The sequence below is a fragment of the Panthera tigris genome, chromosome B2, assembly GCF_018350195.1.
Source record: "Panthera tigris isolate Pti1 chromosome B2, P.tigris_Pti1_mat1.1, whole genome shotgun sequence".
Lineage (NCBI taxonomy): Eukaryota > Metazoa > Chordata > Mammalia > Carnivora > Felidae > Panthera > Panthera tigris.
Window position 1 is genome coordinate 66,250,754 of NC_056664.1, and position 18,854 is coordinate 66,269,607.

Sequence of the window (18,854 nt, forward strand, 5' to 3'; positions counted from 1 at the left end):
TAAAGTGACATTAAACTGTGAAGCAGAAGCATATTTTAAGATTTTGTCTTCCACGGATTTGGAGTTGAAAACCCCATTTCTCACAGTCTGTGAACAAAGAAAATGCTGAATACTGAGAATATGTAATAACTTGGTAAAGAGGTCAAAGTTTTCAGCTAAAAAAGTGATATACTTAAGTTTATTACTATATATTCCTCAATAGCAGAGAGTTGCCAAAAATAATTAAGCTGTAAATACTAAGCCAGGCATATATTTGCCTAGGAAATTCTGAGCTGCATTTGTAAATTTAATGGGAACAAGTTGAAAAAAAGTATACACACACGCACACACACACACATGTATTATACACACACACACACACACACACACACATATAGTGGAAAAGCTATTTCTTTTTTTTTTTTTTCCATACAGAATATTTCTGGACCAATTGGATTTCCAGTTACACACTACCCCTTCCCTTCAGCAGTTCTCTGCAGAGCTATTTGGTGAGCACAGATGTCAGAAGAGGCAGCATATGGTATTATAGAGTGTGTTTAAAAAGTTAAGGGAAGGTTAGTTTTTGTGTATGCTTATTACACAACTTAAAAATAGCTGGACTCTATTTGTAAATCAAATGGCCAGCTCTCAGGCTTGTGCCAATTGTGAAGCCTTAAAACAAGGTTTCTTTTGAGTGGCTTCGGCAGCGATGGGAAGGAGAAAACATCTGAAAGGGTTCAAAGATTGACTCTGGTTATACACAAAAATGACCGGAGTTTTACAGACTTATCTACAATAATATTGAGAAGGACTTCACATAACAGAGCGGATCTTTAGTCTTTGATTTAAAAGAGTGCCATGCAGTGTTTTAAGAGGTGGGGACTGTTTCCCATGTCTGAATGGAAACTTGCTGAAAGGGAGCAGAAGTGGTCACAACAATTTGCAAATTCTATTTAATCTTCAAGCTAGCAACAGTACAGAAAGAGATTACTATTCCTCATCTACACTCTCACCACTCTGCTCCCAATTTTATGTTTTGACTGTGTAAATTATTTCTAGAATGTAGGACTTTCACATAAGGCTTAGTAAGTGCCTAGGAAATTCCAAGCTGCATTTGTAAATTTAGAGGGAACACAACATGTTGAAAAAAATGTCAAGTACTTGAAGTCGACCTTTTAATAAGGACACACAAGAGCAGTGAGTGGGCTTTAAATTGGATCTCTCTACACATCCTTTGAGCCACTCCCTGAATCCAGTCAGAATCAGGGGTGGGTGGGACATCTCTGCCCCTACACTCCAGCTTTTGGGGGCAGTTTCTGTTTCTGACTCTGTCTTTCCTGGGTCTGTACACAGACACTCTCATGTGTCAGAGTAGTGGGACCCAGGCGTGCAGTCAACATCCTTTTCCAATTTTTCTCTAATGAGAAAACCCCTCAAAAGTTTGACCAAAAGAGCTACATTAAAAAAAAAAGGGGGGGGAGGTTGGTAGCTCGTCTTGAATTGCTGAAATGCTTGCCCTCCAATTAATCAACTTACTGGATTTATTTGGATTGTAGATTCACAGCTGTTTTTTACTTTCTCCTTATTTGGTGTCACACTTAGATAAAAATAAATCCCCCGCCCCTTGCCCTAATGCGTGCGCGCGCGCACACACACACACACACACACACACACACACACACACAGTCTTTGTAAATCTGGTGGTGATGGAGGTAGACTGTATGTTAGTCCATGATGGAAAGGAAGCACATTGTTTCCTCCAAGTCACTGGCTGACAAAATAGTCAACCCTGATGATTTATTCTAAAGTAATGAAAAATAAATACCTCTCAATAATCGAGGGTACTGATTTGCTGGGGCCCTGCTTTCTGCAGTGTAATTTTTTTGATTTTGTTCCAATGTGGGATATTGTGGTGGATGCTGTGCTGTGCATGCTCCAGATGGAGCCTTTCAGGGAAGAAGGACTCATTCCCTCTAGCTACTGGCAGTGTTGCCACAGACTGCCTTCACAGCCAGCCCCCTTTGGGAATTGGCTGTAGTAAAGGGAATCACCTTGCCCCAGGGGCACTCCTCCTTGGGTGAGTGTCCAGTCCCCTCCCCCTGACTCAGGACAGTTCTCAAGGATCATGGCTGCTCCTGAGCTCACTTGTGACACCTCTGGAGCCTGCGTTGTAGCTCTGCCTCCCTCTCTCCCCTGTCCCGTCTCCTTCCTTTCCCTTCCCTTCTCCAGGTGCTGATCCCAAGAGCACTCCCTACAAAACCACTTGCACTTAAAAAAAAAAAAAGTTTATTGTGAGAAAGAGTGGGTGCAGAGAGAGAGGGAGACAGAGAATCCTAAGCAGGCTCCACCCCCAGCACAGAGTCCAAAGCAGAGCTCGATCTTACAACCGTGAGATCACCACCTGAGCAGAAATCGAGAGTGGGTGCTTAACCGACGGAACCACCCCGGAGCTCCCCAAACCCTTGCACTTTAATCACCATCTCAGCGTTGGCTTCCCTGGGATCCCAACCATAGACAGATGTGATTATTTAACTTTCCTTTGAAGAGGGATTTTTCAGAAATTGAAATTAACCTCAAATGTATCAAAACTAGTGTGAGGAAGTGTTATGAGAGTCGGGAAATTTTCAAGTTTTTATTTCCTTTTCAGAAGTTCTTGTATAACATGAATTATTTTAAAATTAGCTCTGCTACTTCAGTGCTTATAGCGTGACTCTAAGGGTTGGGAGAAACATGGATGAAAGAGAATCCCCAGGTTCTCTGATGACTAGCATAGAGTTGAGGAGAGGAGCCCCAGGTAATGGAGATTTTGAGTGGTGATAACGTGCACAAAGAAGCTCTCTAGGCTGGGGAACCTTTACAATAATCAAAGGTATGCAGGGTAAAAGAACAGAGGTACAGCTGCTGTTCTTGTCCTGAGAGTGGTGATTTTTTAAAAAAAATGTTTATTTATTTTTGAGACAGAAAAAGCACGAGTGGGGGAGAGGTAGAGAGAGAGGGAGACAGAAGATATGAGGCGGATTCTGAGCTGATAGCAGAGAGCCTGATGCAGGGCTTGATGAGTCCCTGATCAGAGTCCCTGATGCAGGGACTGCGAGATCATGACCTGAGCCGAAGTCAGACACTTAACTGACTGAGCCACCCAGATGCCCTGAGAGTGAGTTACAGTTCAGATCCAAGAGGCAGCCTGCCTGTGTTAGAATGTTGGCTCTGTTACTTCTTTTCTGTTTGACCTTGGGCAAGTCACTTAATGCCTCTGTGACTCAGGGTTCTCATTTGTAGAAGAAGGATAATAATACTTAATAAGATTATGATGCCAATTAGATCAGCTAAAATATGTAATGCTTTTATAACACTATAAATAGTATCTGTTATTATTTTATTCACCAAACTTAAAAGTTGTATGCAGTCAGACCCGTTCGTTGTTTTATTGCTTCTAAGCAAAAATGTGAGTCTTCCATCCTCTACACCAACGTTGTCCAATACAAGTATGGTGCTACCACTCATGTAATAGCATTTTCTAGTAACCACATTAGAAAGGTTACAAAAATTGGGGGGGGGGGCGCCTGACTGGCTCAGTCAGTGGATCATGCAACTATTGATCTTGAGGTTGTGAGTTTGAGCCCCATGTTGGCTGTGGGGATTACTTAAAAATAAGATCTTTAAAAAAAAGGTAAAAAAATTGAGGTGAAATTAATTTTAGGGGCGCCTGGGTGGCTCAGTCAGTTAAGTGTCTGACTCTTAATTTCAGCTTGGGTCTTGATCTCATGGTCATGAGTTTGAGCCATGTGTTGGACTCCATGCTGGGTGGAGTCCAACTTAAAAAAATTAATTAAAAAATTAATTTTAATATTTTTTGTTTAACCCAGTAATTCATAAAATATTATCAACATGTAGTAATTATAAAATCATGACTGAGATAGTTTATATACTTTTACTTTTTTAAGTCTTACAAATATGGGTGCATTTTGTATTTGTAGCACATTTCAGTTGCTCATTTCAATAGCCACTATGGCTACAGGCTATTGTGTTTGACTCTATACCTTTAGAGGTTTGCTAGTTACTCTTTTTATTTCAAGAGTATTCCAGTCATCCATTTCTGTGATTGAACCACCCTAAAACTTAGTAGTTTAGGACAACAATAGCTCATTATTTCTCACGAGTCTCATCCAGCTTGCACACACAAGATTGATGATTATCGCTGAATCAATTATTACCGTGATAGTTGTGAAATTTTCTAATTCCATGATTCCTTCTGTGTTTATTAGTTGGAATTTTATGGTAAAGAAGAACTTTTTCTTCTTCTTTCACTCATCTATTTACTTATAGGGCAGCATGAGCACGTTGACTCTTTATTCAGTAGGTTATAATCCATAACTTATTTGAACATTCAAGTATTTTCACCATTCCGTTATATATACATTAAAGCGTTGGATTGCATGTAACTCTTTCTCAGTGTTCTGCAAGATGAGCAAACTTTTCTAAAATATTTTGACTTGATAAATGAGCGATGTTTTACAATAGGAGTAGTACGTGATCCCGAATGTCACATGATCACAACCGAGCCAATGGTTCTTGAAATTATACAAGTCCTTTGGATTACAAGCATGTTTCCGGAATGAATTATGTTCGCAAACCAAGGTTTTACTGTATTATTATTTGTATAATATTTTATTTATATATATTTATATTTATATAATTTATACAAATATATATAATGGAATGATCAGACAATTTGAACGTTCAAATAAAGACTTTTTTTTTTGGCAGAGTTCTCTTATTATCCCTGTACCTATATATGCCTAGCCTCCCCTATTATCAACATCACTAACCAGAATGGTACATATTTTTTTTTAGCAAGGATGAACTTACACTGACACATCATAAACAACCGAAGTCCATCATTTACCTTAGGGTTCATTCTTGGCATTGTATATTCTGTGGGTTTTGGCAAATGTATAATGGCATATGTCCATCATTATAATATCATACAGAGTATTTTCATTGCCCTGAAAACCCTCTGTGTTCTGCCTGTTCATCTTTCTATGCCACCTTGCAGCAACCTGATCTTTTTATTGTATCCATGGTTTTGCTTTTTCCAGCTGTCATTTAGTTGGAATTGTATAGTATGTAGCCTTTTCAGATTGCTTCTTTGGCTTAGTAATATGCACTTAAGGTTCCTCCATGTCTTTTCATGGTCTGATAGCTCATTTATTTTTAGAGCTGAATAATATTACATTGTCTGGATGTATCACAGTTTATTTTTCCACTCACCGACTGAAGGAAACTTGGTTGCTTCTAAGCTTTGGCAATTATTAATAAAGCTGCTGTAAATATCTGTGTGCAGATTTTTGTGTGGTCATAAGTTTTCAACTCTTGAGTAAATGCCAAGGAATGTGATTGCTGGATCATATGGTAAAAGTATGTTCAGTTTTGTAAGAAATTGCCAAACTGTCTTCCTAAGTGGCTGTATCATTTTGCATTGCAAACCAGCAGTGAGTGAGAGCTCCTGTTGCTCCACATCCTGGCCAGCATTTGATGTTGTCAATGACTGATACCAGCGTACTGGTATCTTATTGCTTCAGTTGCATTTCTTTATGATGTGGAGCATCTTCTCTTATGCTTACTTGCCATCTGTGTATCTTCTTTGCTGAGTTGTCTATTAATACTTTGGCCCATTTTCTAGTCGAGTTATTTGTTTTCTTATTGTTGAGTTTTATTTTTTAAAAATATTTATTTATTTATTAAAAACATTTTCTTAATGTTTATTTTTGAGAGAGAGAGAGAGAGAGAGAGAGAGAGAGATTGATTGAGAGCGCCTGTGCGTGCGGGGCAGGGGCAGAGAGAAAGAGACACACAAAATCCGAAGCAGGCTCCAGGCTCTGACCTGTCAGCACAGAGACCGATTCGGGGCTAAAACTCACAAACTGTGAGATAATGACCTGAGCTGAAGTCAGATGCTTAACTGACTGAGCCACCCAGGTGCCCCTTATTGTTGAGTTTTTAAAGTTCTTTGCATACTTTGGAATACAGTCCTTTATCAGGTGTGTCTTTTGCAAATATTTCTTCCAATCTGTAGTTTATCTTCTCATTGTGTTGATGTTGTCGTTTGCATAGCAGAAGCTTTTGATTTTGATGAAGTCCAGCTTATGGATTATTTCTTTAATGGATTGTATCTTTGGTGTTATACCGAAAAAGACCAAGGTCATCTAGGTTTTCTCCTATGCTATATTCTAGGAATTTTATAGTTTTGCATTTTATATTTAAGTCTATGATCTGTTTTGAGTTAATATTTGTGAAGGGGGTAAGGTCTGTCTAGATTCACTTTTTTGTATGTAGATGTCCATTGTTTCAGCATTACTTTTTGAAGAGACAGCTTTGCTCCATTGGATTGCTTTTGCCCATTTGTCAGAGATCATTCAACCATATTAGTAGGGGTCTATTTATGGGCTCTATCTTCTGTTCCATTAATCAGTTTGCCTGTCTTTTGCCAGTACCACGCTGCCTTGGTTACTATAGCTTTACGGTAAGTTTTAGACTTGGTAGCATCAATCCTCCAACTTTGTTCTCCTTCAATATTGTAATGGCTATCCTGGGTCCTTTGCATCTCCACATAAACTTTAGAATCAGTTTGTTGATTTCCATAAAATAACTTTATGGGATTTTGATTAGGATTGCATTGCATCTATGGCTCAAGTTGGGAAGAACTGACGTCTTGACAGTATTGAGTCTTTCTATCCGTGAACATTGAATATCCCTTCATTTATTTAATCCTTCCTTGATTTCATTTACCAGAGTACTTTCCTCATATAGGTATTGTAACTGTTTTGTTAGGTTTAAACCTAAGTATTTCTTTGTTTGGGATGCTAATGTAAATAGTGTTATTTTTAATTTCAAATTCCACTTGTTCATTGTTGGTATATTTTTAATTGAGAACATACTCTCTTCACATGTGCTGAGGTATGTGTTAAGATCAGAGTAAATTCTGCTGTGTGAAGGATATTCTCAATTCCATCTTTTCCCCCATATTGAACTATTTAAATGTTTCAGTTCAAATATGTTACAGGGTTTGTCTTTTTGCCTGGAGAGTACCATGACTCCCTTCAGCAAATATTTTTACAACACAAAACTTGTCCAGTAAATTGTCTGTATTTATGGTGCTTTTGAATGTCTCACCAAACTTAGTTGCTGCAATATCATAGGGCTTCTCAGTTTCTCTTCAATTCAGTATAGAATATGCCCATCTCATTAAAAATAAGAACTTGATGAGATGTTTCTTCCCACAAGTTGAGATATTCCCAAAGCATGACTATAGTATTTCAGAGTTAAATCTTGTGCACATTAAACCCATCTCATATTGATATTTTGCTGCTCTGAAAAGATTCAGGACAAATGCTAACTCAGGATGCTGGGAGAGCAGCAGAACCTGGAATGATCCTGGCAAGGACTCACGCTGTGTAAAAGGCCTTTTATGATTTGGTCCAGCCTCATCTCTATAATCCTCTCTCTGCCAGCTCTTTGCTTCTGTAGACTCATGCTGACCTCCACTCTTTTGCACTTGCTGTTGCTCTGCCTGGAAGCTCTTCCCTTTCCTTCGCATCTGGCTAATTTTCCTTTATCCTACAACCCTAGACTCTGGCATCATGTTCTCTAGGTGCCTTCCCCTGATCCCTCTGAGGTGGTCTCTGCCCTATCTTTATTGCAGCCCTTCCATGTCGAGTTATATCTGTTCAGTTGTTTCTCCTTCTTCTCCTTTTCAAGACACTTTTTGTCCTTTGTCCTATTATTTAAGAGTCTTGCTCTTTGCTTTCTATGGCAACAGTTATTGGATAAACTGATCTTTGCTAGGGGATAAGTGATTTTGATGAATTGCTTATCTGCTGCTGAAAACATATTTGTATTTCATGGAGGCCCATTGGGGTAGTGGTCTTCAAAGTGGGTGTATGCACATCGGGGGTTGTGCAAGACCATTTATAAGGATGTAGGCAGGCAGGACATGTATTAGCTTTATTTCTTCTATTTGAGCAAAACTAAGGAATTAAGGTTTTCTAATATTTAATATATTGGTTGAGAAAGTACATATATGTGACTTGATCCTCTAACTTGACATTGGTAATATGTCCTAATTGACTCCGTGCTCCATTATAACGATTTGAAGACCTTGCTGTAGAGGCATGCTGACATCCCCAGTGGATAGCTCTTCAGGTTTTCTGGCACTATAATGACTTACAGTTATGAAGTGTTTCCTGTGTGGCAGACACTGTTCTATCCACTTTACAGATATCAACGTACTTATTCTTCACAACCACCTTGTGAGATTGGTACTATTATTAATTAGCTTGCTCATGTTATGGATGAAAAAATGGAGCCTGGATAATCAGGTACCTTTTTCAAGGATGGGGTGAGCACATGGTTGATTCATTTTAGAACTGATGTAGTCTAATTCCAGAGGCCACTTGTTTAACCCCTGCTCTGTACTGTGCTGTGCTCTGGCATCTGTCTGTTCCTACAGGGTAGACACATGTGGCTTCCAGGAGGATGGGGGCCATGCCTGTCTTGTCATTGTGGTAAAAATTCTTAAATATTCACAAATATTTCTTAAATGAAGGAACTGTGAGGACCTGTCACCACCTCTGAACTCATGTCACTTAAATGGGAACTTTGGATAAGTATTCTTTTGTTTTTAAAATTTCTTTTTTTTTAATGTTTATTTATTTTTGAGACAGAGAGAGACAGAGCATGAATGGGGGAGGGGCAGAGAGAGAGGGAGACACAGAATCGGAAGCAGGCTCCAGGCTCTGAGCCATCAGCCCAGAGCCCGACGCGGGGCTCGAACTCACGGACCGCGAGATCGTGACCTGAGCTGAAGTCGGACGCTTAACCGACTGAGCCACCCAGGCGCCCCAATATTCTTTTGTTTTTAACTTGAAACATTTTTTTTCCCTTGAAATAATTAGATCTGATGAGAAATTGGCATGAGTTAAATTAGAAGTCCTATGTTTAGAAACTTTACATGAAAAAAAAGTCTGCCTCACTCTAATACCAGTGAGTCAGTTATGAGTCCCAGCTCACTACTGACATGACTAATGCCTTCCTTTTCTTCTTTTATCATGAGGGTCTGAGAACGTAAGAAATAAACCTTAGGTTCTTCCTCAACACCGATTGAAGTGTCCCTCAAATGTGTATAACCTGAAAGCAGCAACAAGAGTAGCAGCAACAATGACAACAAAAATGATAATGGAAAAGAGAAGCAGAACTTAAACTAATCTTTTGGGGGGGTTTACCCACTGATAGCCTTTTAAGTCTGGCTCCACTTTCCTTAATTCTTCGGCACAAGGATATATAATAATGTCTCAGGTGTTCTGGGATTTAATAAAATTGTTTTGTTTTGGCCAAATAAGTTTGTGATTCTGTAAGCTTATGATTCTTTCCACATCTGAAAGAGTATTTAGGAGATTCTTGGGAGTTTTGTATTATATCATCATATTCCAATTATGACTCTATTTTCTTCCCTGTTTTGCTTTTAGGCTCTTTCAAGACACTTACTCTTCCATCAGTAAGTATCCATTTAAAAAATTTGGTTTCAGAAATATACATTGCATTGATGAGACAAATAAATTAATATTTTGTTGACTTTTATATCAAATTATGTTTCTTGTGAGTTTGTCTTGAGTTCAGTTTCACCTTTAAATTAAGAATAATGTTACTTTGGGGCGCCTGGGTGGCTCAGTCAGTTGAGCATCCGACTTCGGCTCGGGTCATGATCTCGCTGTCTGTGAGTTCGAGCCCCACGTCGGGCTCTGTGCTGACAGCTCAGAGCCTGGAGCCAGTTTCAGGTTCTGTGTCTCCCTCTCTCCTGACCCTCCTCCACTCATGCTCTGTCTCTCTCTGTCAATAATAAATAAACACTAAAAAAAAAATTATAAAAAAAATAGAATAATGTTACTTTAGGGGCACTTGGTGGCTCATCGGTTGAGTGCCCGACTTCAGCTCAGGTCACGATCTCACAGTTTGTGAGTTCAAGCCCTGCATTGGCTCTCTGCTGTCAGCTTCGAGCCCCACTTTGGATCCTCTGTCCCCCTCTCTCTCTCGGTCCCTCCCCCTCTCATTCTCTCTCTCTCTCTCTCTCTCTCCCTCTCAAAAATGAATAAACATTAAAAAAATTTTTAAAAGAATGTTACTTCAGGGAGATCGGTTATTAGCCTCTTCAAATTCATAGCAAAGATTTTTTGCTTGTGAAACAGGGAACTTCACTGGGGAAACCTTTTTGGAGTGTTGCCAAGAAACCTGGGCTGGTTTGGTGCCATTTCTGCCTTACTGAACCTCAAAATTTTGAGTGTGAAATTAACACTCTGCCCCTCGGTTTCCCTGTCCTAGAAAGTGGAGGGTCACGCTGAGCCATATTGAAGCCTAAGACATTGGTGATATTGATCCTGTCTTTGTTAAAAAATTTTGTGTTCATAATTTAATTTTTTGCACTACCTTTTCTATTTTAAAATATTAAAAATTTACTTATCTTGATTACTGATTTTTTTGGCTCCTCCTTAAGTTTTGCACCAGAGGCAAGGGTCTCACTCACCCCACCCTTGTCCTAGCTCTGGAAAAGGGGATAAAGAAACTGCTTCCTTCATAGGGGGTACTTTACCTTGGAGGTGAAATGAGATGTGAAAGTGCTGTAAAATTTGCTATGGAAGTGAACAGGGGTTATTATTTTGTTGAGAAAGTCGTAAAACCTGGTGATTAAATGCTGTTTGTGAACTGATCCTGCTTCTCATAGCTTTGATTTGGAAGTTTGTACTTTTATTACCATGTTTTATTTTGGAGCTTCACACTTTGAATGTACCGTAGAGAAAGTAGACCACAGCATCCAACAAGAGATGCGATTTGGTATACTTTTCTGAGAACAGTTGACTAATGACTTTGTTAAAAAACAAAATTTCACCCGGTAAATTTGAAGATCTAATTGGCTTTATTAAGAGATTCATGAATTGGGCAGGATCCCACCTAGCAAGCAGAGGGGAGCTCCAAAGAGTTGTACAACACGGAAGGTTTTTGTAGGAAGGAAGGTGGGGCAAGGAAGTTATTAGCAAAAGAAAAGAAAGGATTGTTCCAGGCAAGGGAAGGGCAAGGGGTCTTATCCTGCAGATTACCTCATCTTCCTTTGGGTGGGGTGGGGGTGGGGGAGAGGGCCCATGTGACAGATGACCTCATTGGTGCTTGTCAGAAAGTTCCAGATTGATTGGCTTAAAATTCCACTCCTGGAGAGGTTGAAACTGCAGTTAAGTCCCGATGTACTGTTCTGGGAGCAAATGACTCCACCGTGGGCCTGTGGTTTCTTTTTAACAACTTGGGCCCCGATACTTTACCTACTTAATGTAGGATTAGCACTAACTGATGAGCCAGGTTCCCCCATTACTTCGTGAAGGTTACTTATCAAGCACATTCAGAAAGCACATTAGTTTTTGCAGGGGTGGTGGTAGGGGATGGTATTCCTAGAAAATGTAGCGCTACCAAACAGTACTTTATAAAAATTACTTATGTACCATAGCTGTTGTTTCTTACCTATTATGTTTGTACTTTCCCTCTTAAGAAATATAACTGCTTTTCTATTGTTGAATAGGAAGTAGGGAAAGAGAGGCAAAGCAGGTGGAAATGGGGGGAGAGCCCAATCTCAGTGGTAATAAAACATTACATTGCGTTTATGTACCCTAAAATAATAGATGCTGGCCATGATGGTGTTGAAAGAGTATCCCAATGAGAAGATTAAAATAAATCCTGTGTAATAGAATTGTCCTGTAGCAGAAGAGGGTGGGATTTAAGTTCAGAAACCACAGCTTAAAGTACAACTGTCTGGTTTCATCAGAGAAGCCTATAGTTACACAGGCTGGAAGTGTAGAAAGGCTGGAAAGAGAAGGCATCAGGCTTGGGATTGTTCCAGTAATGTCAGTTTGTTATAAATTGCACTTGTCCAAACTATCATTAACTGGGCTTTGGCTGCTATTATTCTTTTAATCCTTACCTATGGGAAATGCTAACTCCAAATCCTGTATTTGTCTTTCCCAGTAATGCCATTTCTATTGTAGATAGATATAGCAATTACCTATCGAAGGCTTTCTTAGACATTATATCCCTTTTCTAGTAAAACAAAAATTTAAAGACTTAGTCATAAAGTGTGTCTGGGAAAATTTGATAATGCTTGGCAAAAATAGAAAGTTCTGCATTGTTATGAGTTGTCAGTTAAAATAGGCTCAGCTTTCAGAGTGTGCACTTGCATTCTGATGTTTGTAATATTTCAGATTGTTTTTTGAGGTTCTCATGAATTTTTGCTGTAAAATGTAAATATTTTGACTTCATTAAAACAAATGGTTTTTAATATCTGATTAGCTCATTGTTTCTATTTTTGATGCACTAAAATCAACTTTTAATAAGAAGTAAATAAAAATGATTGATGCTTAGTATAAAGGTTATTTTTTTGCAGAAAATGTTTTAGGCAAATTTCTTTTATTCTCTGTAAATAAATCCAACTTAACACGAGGGAGAGGTTTTTAAAGTTAGGAATGTTTTGAAGTTTATTTTATGTATAATTAACATTTTAAAAATATATTTTAAGTAGAAACTGTCATCTTAAATCCCTCAATTTTATTTTGGAAGTTATTTGAAATCTCTCCTTATTTTAGTAATTATAAGTAATTAATGATGTAGAGTAGGATAAATCCTATTTTGTTGTCTCCGTTTCCTTGATAATTGATCTTTCAGAGAAGGTTAAATGGTTTTAGTCATCCCAGATTAGTTCCTTGCCCACCAAGGATCTTTTGTAAATTTTTATTTGTTTTTATTAAAAAATTTTTTTTCCAATGTTTTTATTTACTTTTGAGACAGAGAGAAGGCATGAGCTGGGGAGGGGAAAAGGAGAGGGAGACAGGAACTGAAGCCGGCTCCACACTGACAGCAGAGAGCCCCATGCGAGCTCGAACTCACGAGCGATAAGACCATGGCCTAAGCTGAAGTCAGACGCCTAGCCGACTGAACCACCCAGGCGCCCCAATTTTTATTTATTTCTATTTTATTTTTAAGTAAACTCTACACCCAACATGGCGCTTGAACTCACAACCCCAACCAAAAGTCATTAGTTCCACTGTCTGAGCCAGCCAGGAGTCCCTCCCCAAGGACCTTTTTGAGCACACTTGCCTTAAATACCCTGGGCAAAGAGCAATCATTTACTCAGGAAATTTGCATTTATGTATACACAGAATAGACTTAGCATAATGAGCACGCGCCACTCAGGTGCCAATTGGTACTTGGCTGATCAAAGCTCCTTGATGTACTGCTGCCAGGCAGTGTCCGTCTGTGGGAACTGTATCTTTTTCCAGCCCTCGGCGCTCAGCTCAACATGTGAAACTGCAGAATCCCCTTGGGTAGATAACTGGTTCTTGCATAAGAGAAGGGCATGGGAAGTCTCTGATGAGGGAAGCTCTTTATTACCAATCCCTGGAACTCTTTCAGTAACTGGGACCCCAAGAAGGCAGAAGGATCAGTAGAGATACAAGCGCTTTTAATACCTTCTGGTGGCCTCTCCACTGTGGGGAGCAGGTTACAACCCATTCTAGGTCTGATACAGAGAAAAACCTTCGTAAAGATTGCTTAAAATCCACATTATTTTCTTCATTCTCTTTCACATTATGTCCCTCTACTGTTAACAGTGGAGGGTCAAGCTCTCTACCACAGCTCAGCATCCTTAGTGCCATGCAGAGTCGGCAGTGACACCACAAGGCGTATGGTGATGCCTCATGGTTTATAGAGTCACCTCTGGTCTACTGATACACCAAGTTCTTTTGTAATCTCTGACTTTCCAGCCCTGGGAATAACACTGAGGCTTTGAGGATCCTGAATCACCTAAATCTTACATATGGAGGGTGGGCAGGGTTTCTAATGGGGCAGCTAAAAAAGCAAATTACTGGGGCGCCTGGGTGGCTTGGTCGGTTAAGCGTCCGACTTCGGCTCGGGTCATGATCTCACGGTCCGTGGGTTCGAGCCCAGCGTCAGGCTCTGTGCTGACCGCTCAGAGCCTGGAGCCTGTTTCAGATTCTGTGTCTCCCTCTCTCTCTGCCCCTCCCCTGTTCATGCTCTGTCTCTCTCTGTCTCAAAAATAAATAAACGTTAAAAAAAATTAAAATAAAATAAAATAAAATAAAAAAGCAAATTACTTGGGGTAGCTGAAAGGAGCATAAAGATAGTACTGTCTCCTCCTGAGGCGATCCAGCTCCCTGATGGAGGATGGAGTAGGGCACAGAGATTGTGTTTTTGAACACGTCTGTGTTACTTCTGCTTCTTTATTTGGCATTCTCATGGTTAAATAGGGCTCTTTAGTTTTGTGCCTCTGAATTATTAATTTGACATAAATCTTCAATCTACTATCAGTTCTGGAGCCTCTGTGCCACTAAAAATGATCAAACTATATCCAAATCACAAAAAGCAATCCCGTCAAATATCATTATTTAAATATAAAGTATTTATGAACCTTTGCCATATATATGATATGCTGGCATATTTAATTTTCTGCTTATAGTATTAAAATATCTATTTAAAAGAATCTGAGAACTGAAGTATCATTTGGGAAAATAGAATATAAGAATGCAAGTTCCAAGCTAGACTCTTAGCCTTACTAGGTCACACATCTTTGGCTCATGTTGTATTCCAAGGACTTAGAACAATTTGGAGCTAGAAGGTGCTCAATAAATATTTATTGAAGAAAAGCAAAAATTGGCACTAGAAGTTATGTAAATGTGATGCTACTGATTGTTCTTCTAACATTTTATTAAGAATTTTTCCAATATAAAAAAAAACTTGAAAGAATTTTGTAGTGAGCACTTCTGTATCCACCACTCAGAATCTACCATTAATGCTTTACTATACTTGCTCTATTTCATATCTATCCATCCGTCTCTCCATCCATTAATTGATCTTATTTAAAAAAAAATTTTATGTTTATTTACTTATTTTTTGAGAGAGAGGGAGAAAGCAAGCCAGGGAGGAGCAGAGAGGGAGGGAGAGATTGAGTCCCAAGCAGGCTCCATGCTCAGTGCAGAGACCAATGCAGGGCTTGAACTCATGAACTGTGAGATCATGACCCGAACTGAAACCAAGAGTCAGATGCTTAACTGTTTGAGCCACCCATGCACCCCTAATTCATCTTATTTTTAAAATGTGTCTCCAAGTAAATTGTGGGCATCAGTACTTTTCCCCCTAAATATTTTTTTGCTGACCATTTTATTGGTGGCTTGTTACATTTCCTTCATATTCTCATCCATATTGTGAGCTTCAAGGTAGCTGCAGTTACTGGAGGATCTCTGAGCTTTCTGTGGACAAAACTTATTTGCCAACACGAGCCAGAATTTACTTTCAGAACCTCAGGTTTATTATCATGAAAACGAACTAAAAGTCAGGTATACTAGCCATCTATTGTGTAACCGATTATCCCAAAGCTTTGGGCTATTACAAGGCTGCAGTCAGGATGTCAGTTAGGCCTGCAGTCACCTGAAGGCTTCAGTAGGTCAGGGATCCTCTGTAAGGTAGTTCATTCATATGGCTGTCGAGCTGGTGGTGGGTTTTGGTGGGGGGCCTCATTTCTCCCTATGTGGGCCTCTCTACAGGCTTCTTGAGTGTCCTCCTCACATGGCAGCTGGATTCCCCCAGAGCGAAGAATCCCAGAGAGAAAGAGAACCAGACAGAAGCCATCCTTTCTCTAACACAGCTTCATTATTTTCTTGAGAAGCAAGTCCCTAAGTCTGGGGAATGAGGCTCTACTTTTTGAAGGGCAGAGAGTCAGAGAATTGTCAGACATGCTTTAAAGACACCATATGGAGGCTTTTATTAGAGTAGTATAGCTCATCTTGGGTTTGAATCTCAGCTAGTAACCTGGAACAGTTTCCCAAATTCCTGTAAGTCCCTGTATAAAATGGTGTTAGTGAGAGCACCACCTGAAGGATTGTTGTAAAATGACAGGTCGTGTAAAGTGCTGTATGGCTTCAAGTCTGTTAATGCTGGAAGGTAAGAATTCTGTTGGTAATAGTAGTAGGAAAGCAGCACTACCCCCATCCTTTCCAGGATGATGACCTGTGATGTGCAGGATGCAGGAAGAGAGCACACTGTAGAAGAGTTCAAGAGAGATACGGCAAGAAACAAGTCTTGTGCAAATTGTGCTTTTCACCAGTTGACTCAAAGAGGGAGGCATGGAAAAGTGTTGAAAGACCTTAAATATTCTGACCCACAGTGACTGTTGGGAAGAATGTGCACTTGGGCTAGGAAATGACAAGGTGACTGGTGTTGAGCCCTCCATTCCGAGAACCCTGCAATTTAACAGGAGAGAAAACTACAGGATGTTAAGAGGGAAAACAAATTGTTTAATGTTGGTGCCTAGAAGGGGCAAGTTTTTCAACATGGCAATTACTTTTAATAATACTATAGACTTAAATTTTCTATTCTTGGGGTGCCTGGGTGGCTCAGTCAGTTGAGTGTCCAATTCTTGGACAAGTCATGATCTCATGGGTTTGATCCTGATGGCAGGCTCTGTGCTGACAGTGCAGAGCCTGCTTGGGATTCTCTCTCTCTCCTTTCTCTGCCCCTTCCCCCCCCCACCCCCCCCCCAATAAAATAAGTAAACCTAAAAAATAGAAAATTTTTCTATTCTAACATAATTAAAAACATTTTTGAGGTAAAATAATGAGACTGATCTCTTCATTTTCTCCAGCTACCTCTGAACAGTGCAGATGGGATTTATGAGCTACGTGTAACTGGACGTGCCCAGGATGAGATCTTATTCTCTAATAGTACACGCTTATCATTTGAGACCAAGAGAATGACTGTCTTCATTCAAACAGACAAGTCCCTGTACAAGCCGAAGCAGGAAGTGAAGTTTCGTGTCGTTACACTCTTCTCAGATTTTAAACCTTATAAAACTTCTTTAAACATTCTAATTAAGGTAAGTGCCAGATAGAAATAAAGTAAGAAGTTCAAGCCATCTTACTAAAGCTCTGTGCGAAGTTCTGGTCAGGTTATCTTAGAATTAGCCTTGGGTAAGCTTCCCTCCCAACATGAGAATACTCTCTCTTGGAAGGGAAATGGTAGAGCAGTGGGGTCAGAGCTCAGGCTCCAAAGTTGGCTAGCTTGGGCTCCAGTCCTTGCTTCTTCATTGATTAATTCATTTGTTAAACATTTTTTGAACTTCTGTGGTCAGGGCTCTGGAGTGGGGCACTGAGCAGAACAGATTAAGTCCCCTGCTCACATCAAGCTTATATTTCAGTGAATAGTGTGGAGACAGGCACTAAATAAACACATAAATATGTATATAAAGGGACTGGTGTGTGTGTGTGTGTGTGTGTGTGTGTGTGTGTGTGTGTGTAAGAGAGAGAGAGTGTTTATGTTTGCTCTTTTCTCTAGATTGTTAGGGGAGTCCTATTTGAGCAGAGACCTAAAGGAAATAAAAGAATGAGCCCATACATACAGAGGGAACAGCTTGTGTAAAGGCCCTGGTGGGAACTCGTTGGGTGCATTGGAGGAAAAATAGGCTGAAAGTGTACCAGGGTGTGAGGGGACAAATATTAGGAGATGAGGTAAGATATAGGTATGTTGGTTGGAGGAGGGATGGACCATACAGGGTCTTCTTAGGCATGATATGGACTTTGGATTTTACTCTGAGTGAAGCAAGAATTCACTGGAGAATTCTGAGGACAGGCGTGATGTGATTTGACTTATAAAAGGATCACTGTCTGCTCTAAGAAGAATAGATGCTAGTTGTGTGAGAAAATTAATCTCTCAGAGCCCCAGTTTCTTTATTTGTAGAATGTGTAATAATAATAATACCTCACAAAGGTTTTGTGAGATAATCCAAGCACAGCATTTAGAACTATGCCTGCCACATAGTACATGCTCACTGAACATTAGCTCTTGTTACTATGGGAACCCCTTTGGCAGGGAGTCATTTGGCCTCTGCTGCTTGCACACTCTGATAGTCTGGAGGCAGATAGTTAGACTGAGTGTTTTCCTGTGGGAACCAAGTTGAGGACCATTGATATCCTGCTGGACCTGCTTTTCTATACTTATGCTGAGGAGAATACTAGACATTTGATCATTACATGGAAATAAGGTGATCAGCTCACCTCAGTTTGCCTGGGACTCTCTTGATTTTATAACTGAAAGTCCCTGGTCCTGGGAACCCTCTTGGTTTCCTTCAATGTTCTGATAAATGACATAGAATGGAAGGCAAATTTAGGTTTTTTAGTTCAGCATCTTCCTATTCTTCTTAACTTCTTTGTTGTTATAAATTAAACTAAAAGCCAAACAAAAATCAAGCAAACAAACATGTATACGTGTAACTTCAAGCCAGATTGTGTTTGTAGCAAACACATCAGCTGGCATGCTGCTCACTGTGTATTTCTTGAATTTCCAAGAATTGCAGTCCTGTGAATCTCTGCCTTCACTGTATAACGGAATGTCTAAAAAGGAGGTTGGCATAGTGAATAGCATGTCTAAATTCAAGTAGCTCTCTAAGCAGGGCTTTATGGACCGCAGTCATATCATCTTTCACCATTTATCCACATATACTGAGAACTTAGTACGTGCCAGAAATTAAGTGTAAGGTGGGGGATTTAGAGGTCACCTGCCTGTCTCTGGCGGTTTATATCCAATCTGCCTCGTTCTACCTGTGGTAATGAAAGTCAGCACTTGATAAATTGCCCGTTCCAGGCATCAACCCAGAACTAACCCTGCTGATGCAGGACAAATACCTCACAGAGGTTTTTGTGAGGATTAAAGTGAGTAATTTAAGTAAAGCATTTAGAACTGTGCTGTCTGTGCATTTTTATTATTTTCCCTCGCCATGG

At 39.8% G+C, this 18,854-nt stretch overlaps 1 protein-coding gene across 5 annotated transcripts in view; it reads left to right on the forward strand.

Annotated features, from left to right (window-relative positions):
* CD109 (CD109 molecule) overlaps window positions 1–18,854 on the forward strand; it is a 184,414-nt gene that overhangs the window by 50,628 nt on the left and 114,932 nt on the right. For all 5 annotated transcript variants that reach the window (XM_042986670.1, XM_042986668.1, XM_042986669.1 and 2 more), the window contains 2 exons: window positions 9,504–9,532; window positions 16,724–16,954. In XM_042986670.1, coding sequence (XP_042842604.1) covers window positions 9,504–9,532; window positions 16,724–16,954 — 260 coding nt within the window. The remainder of the gene's footprint in view (window positions 1–9,503; window positions 9,533–16,723; window positions 16,955–18,854) is intronic.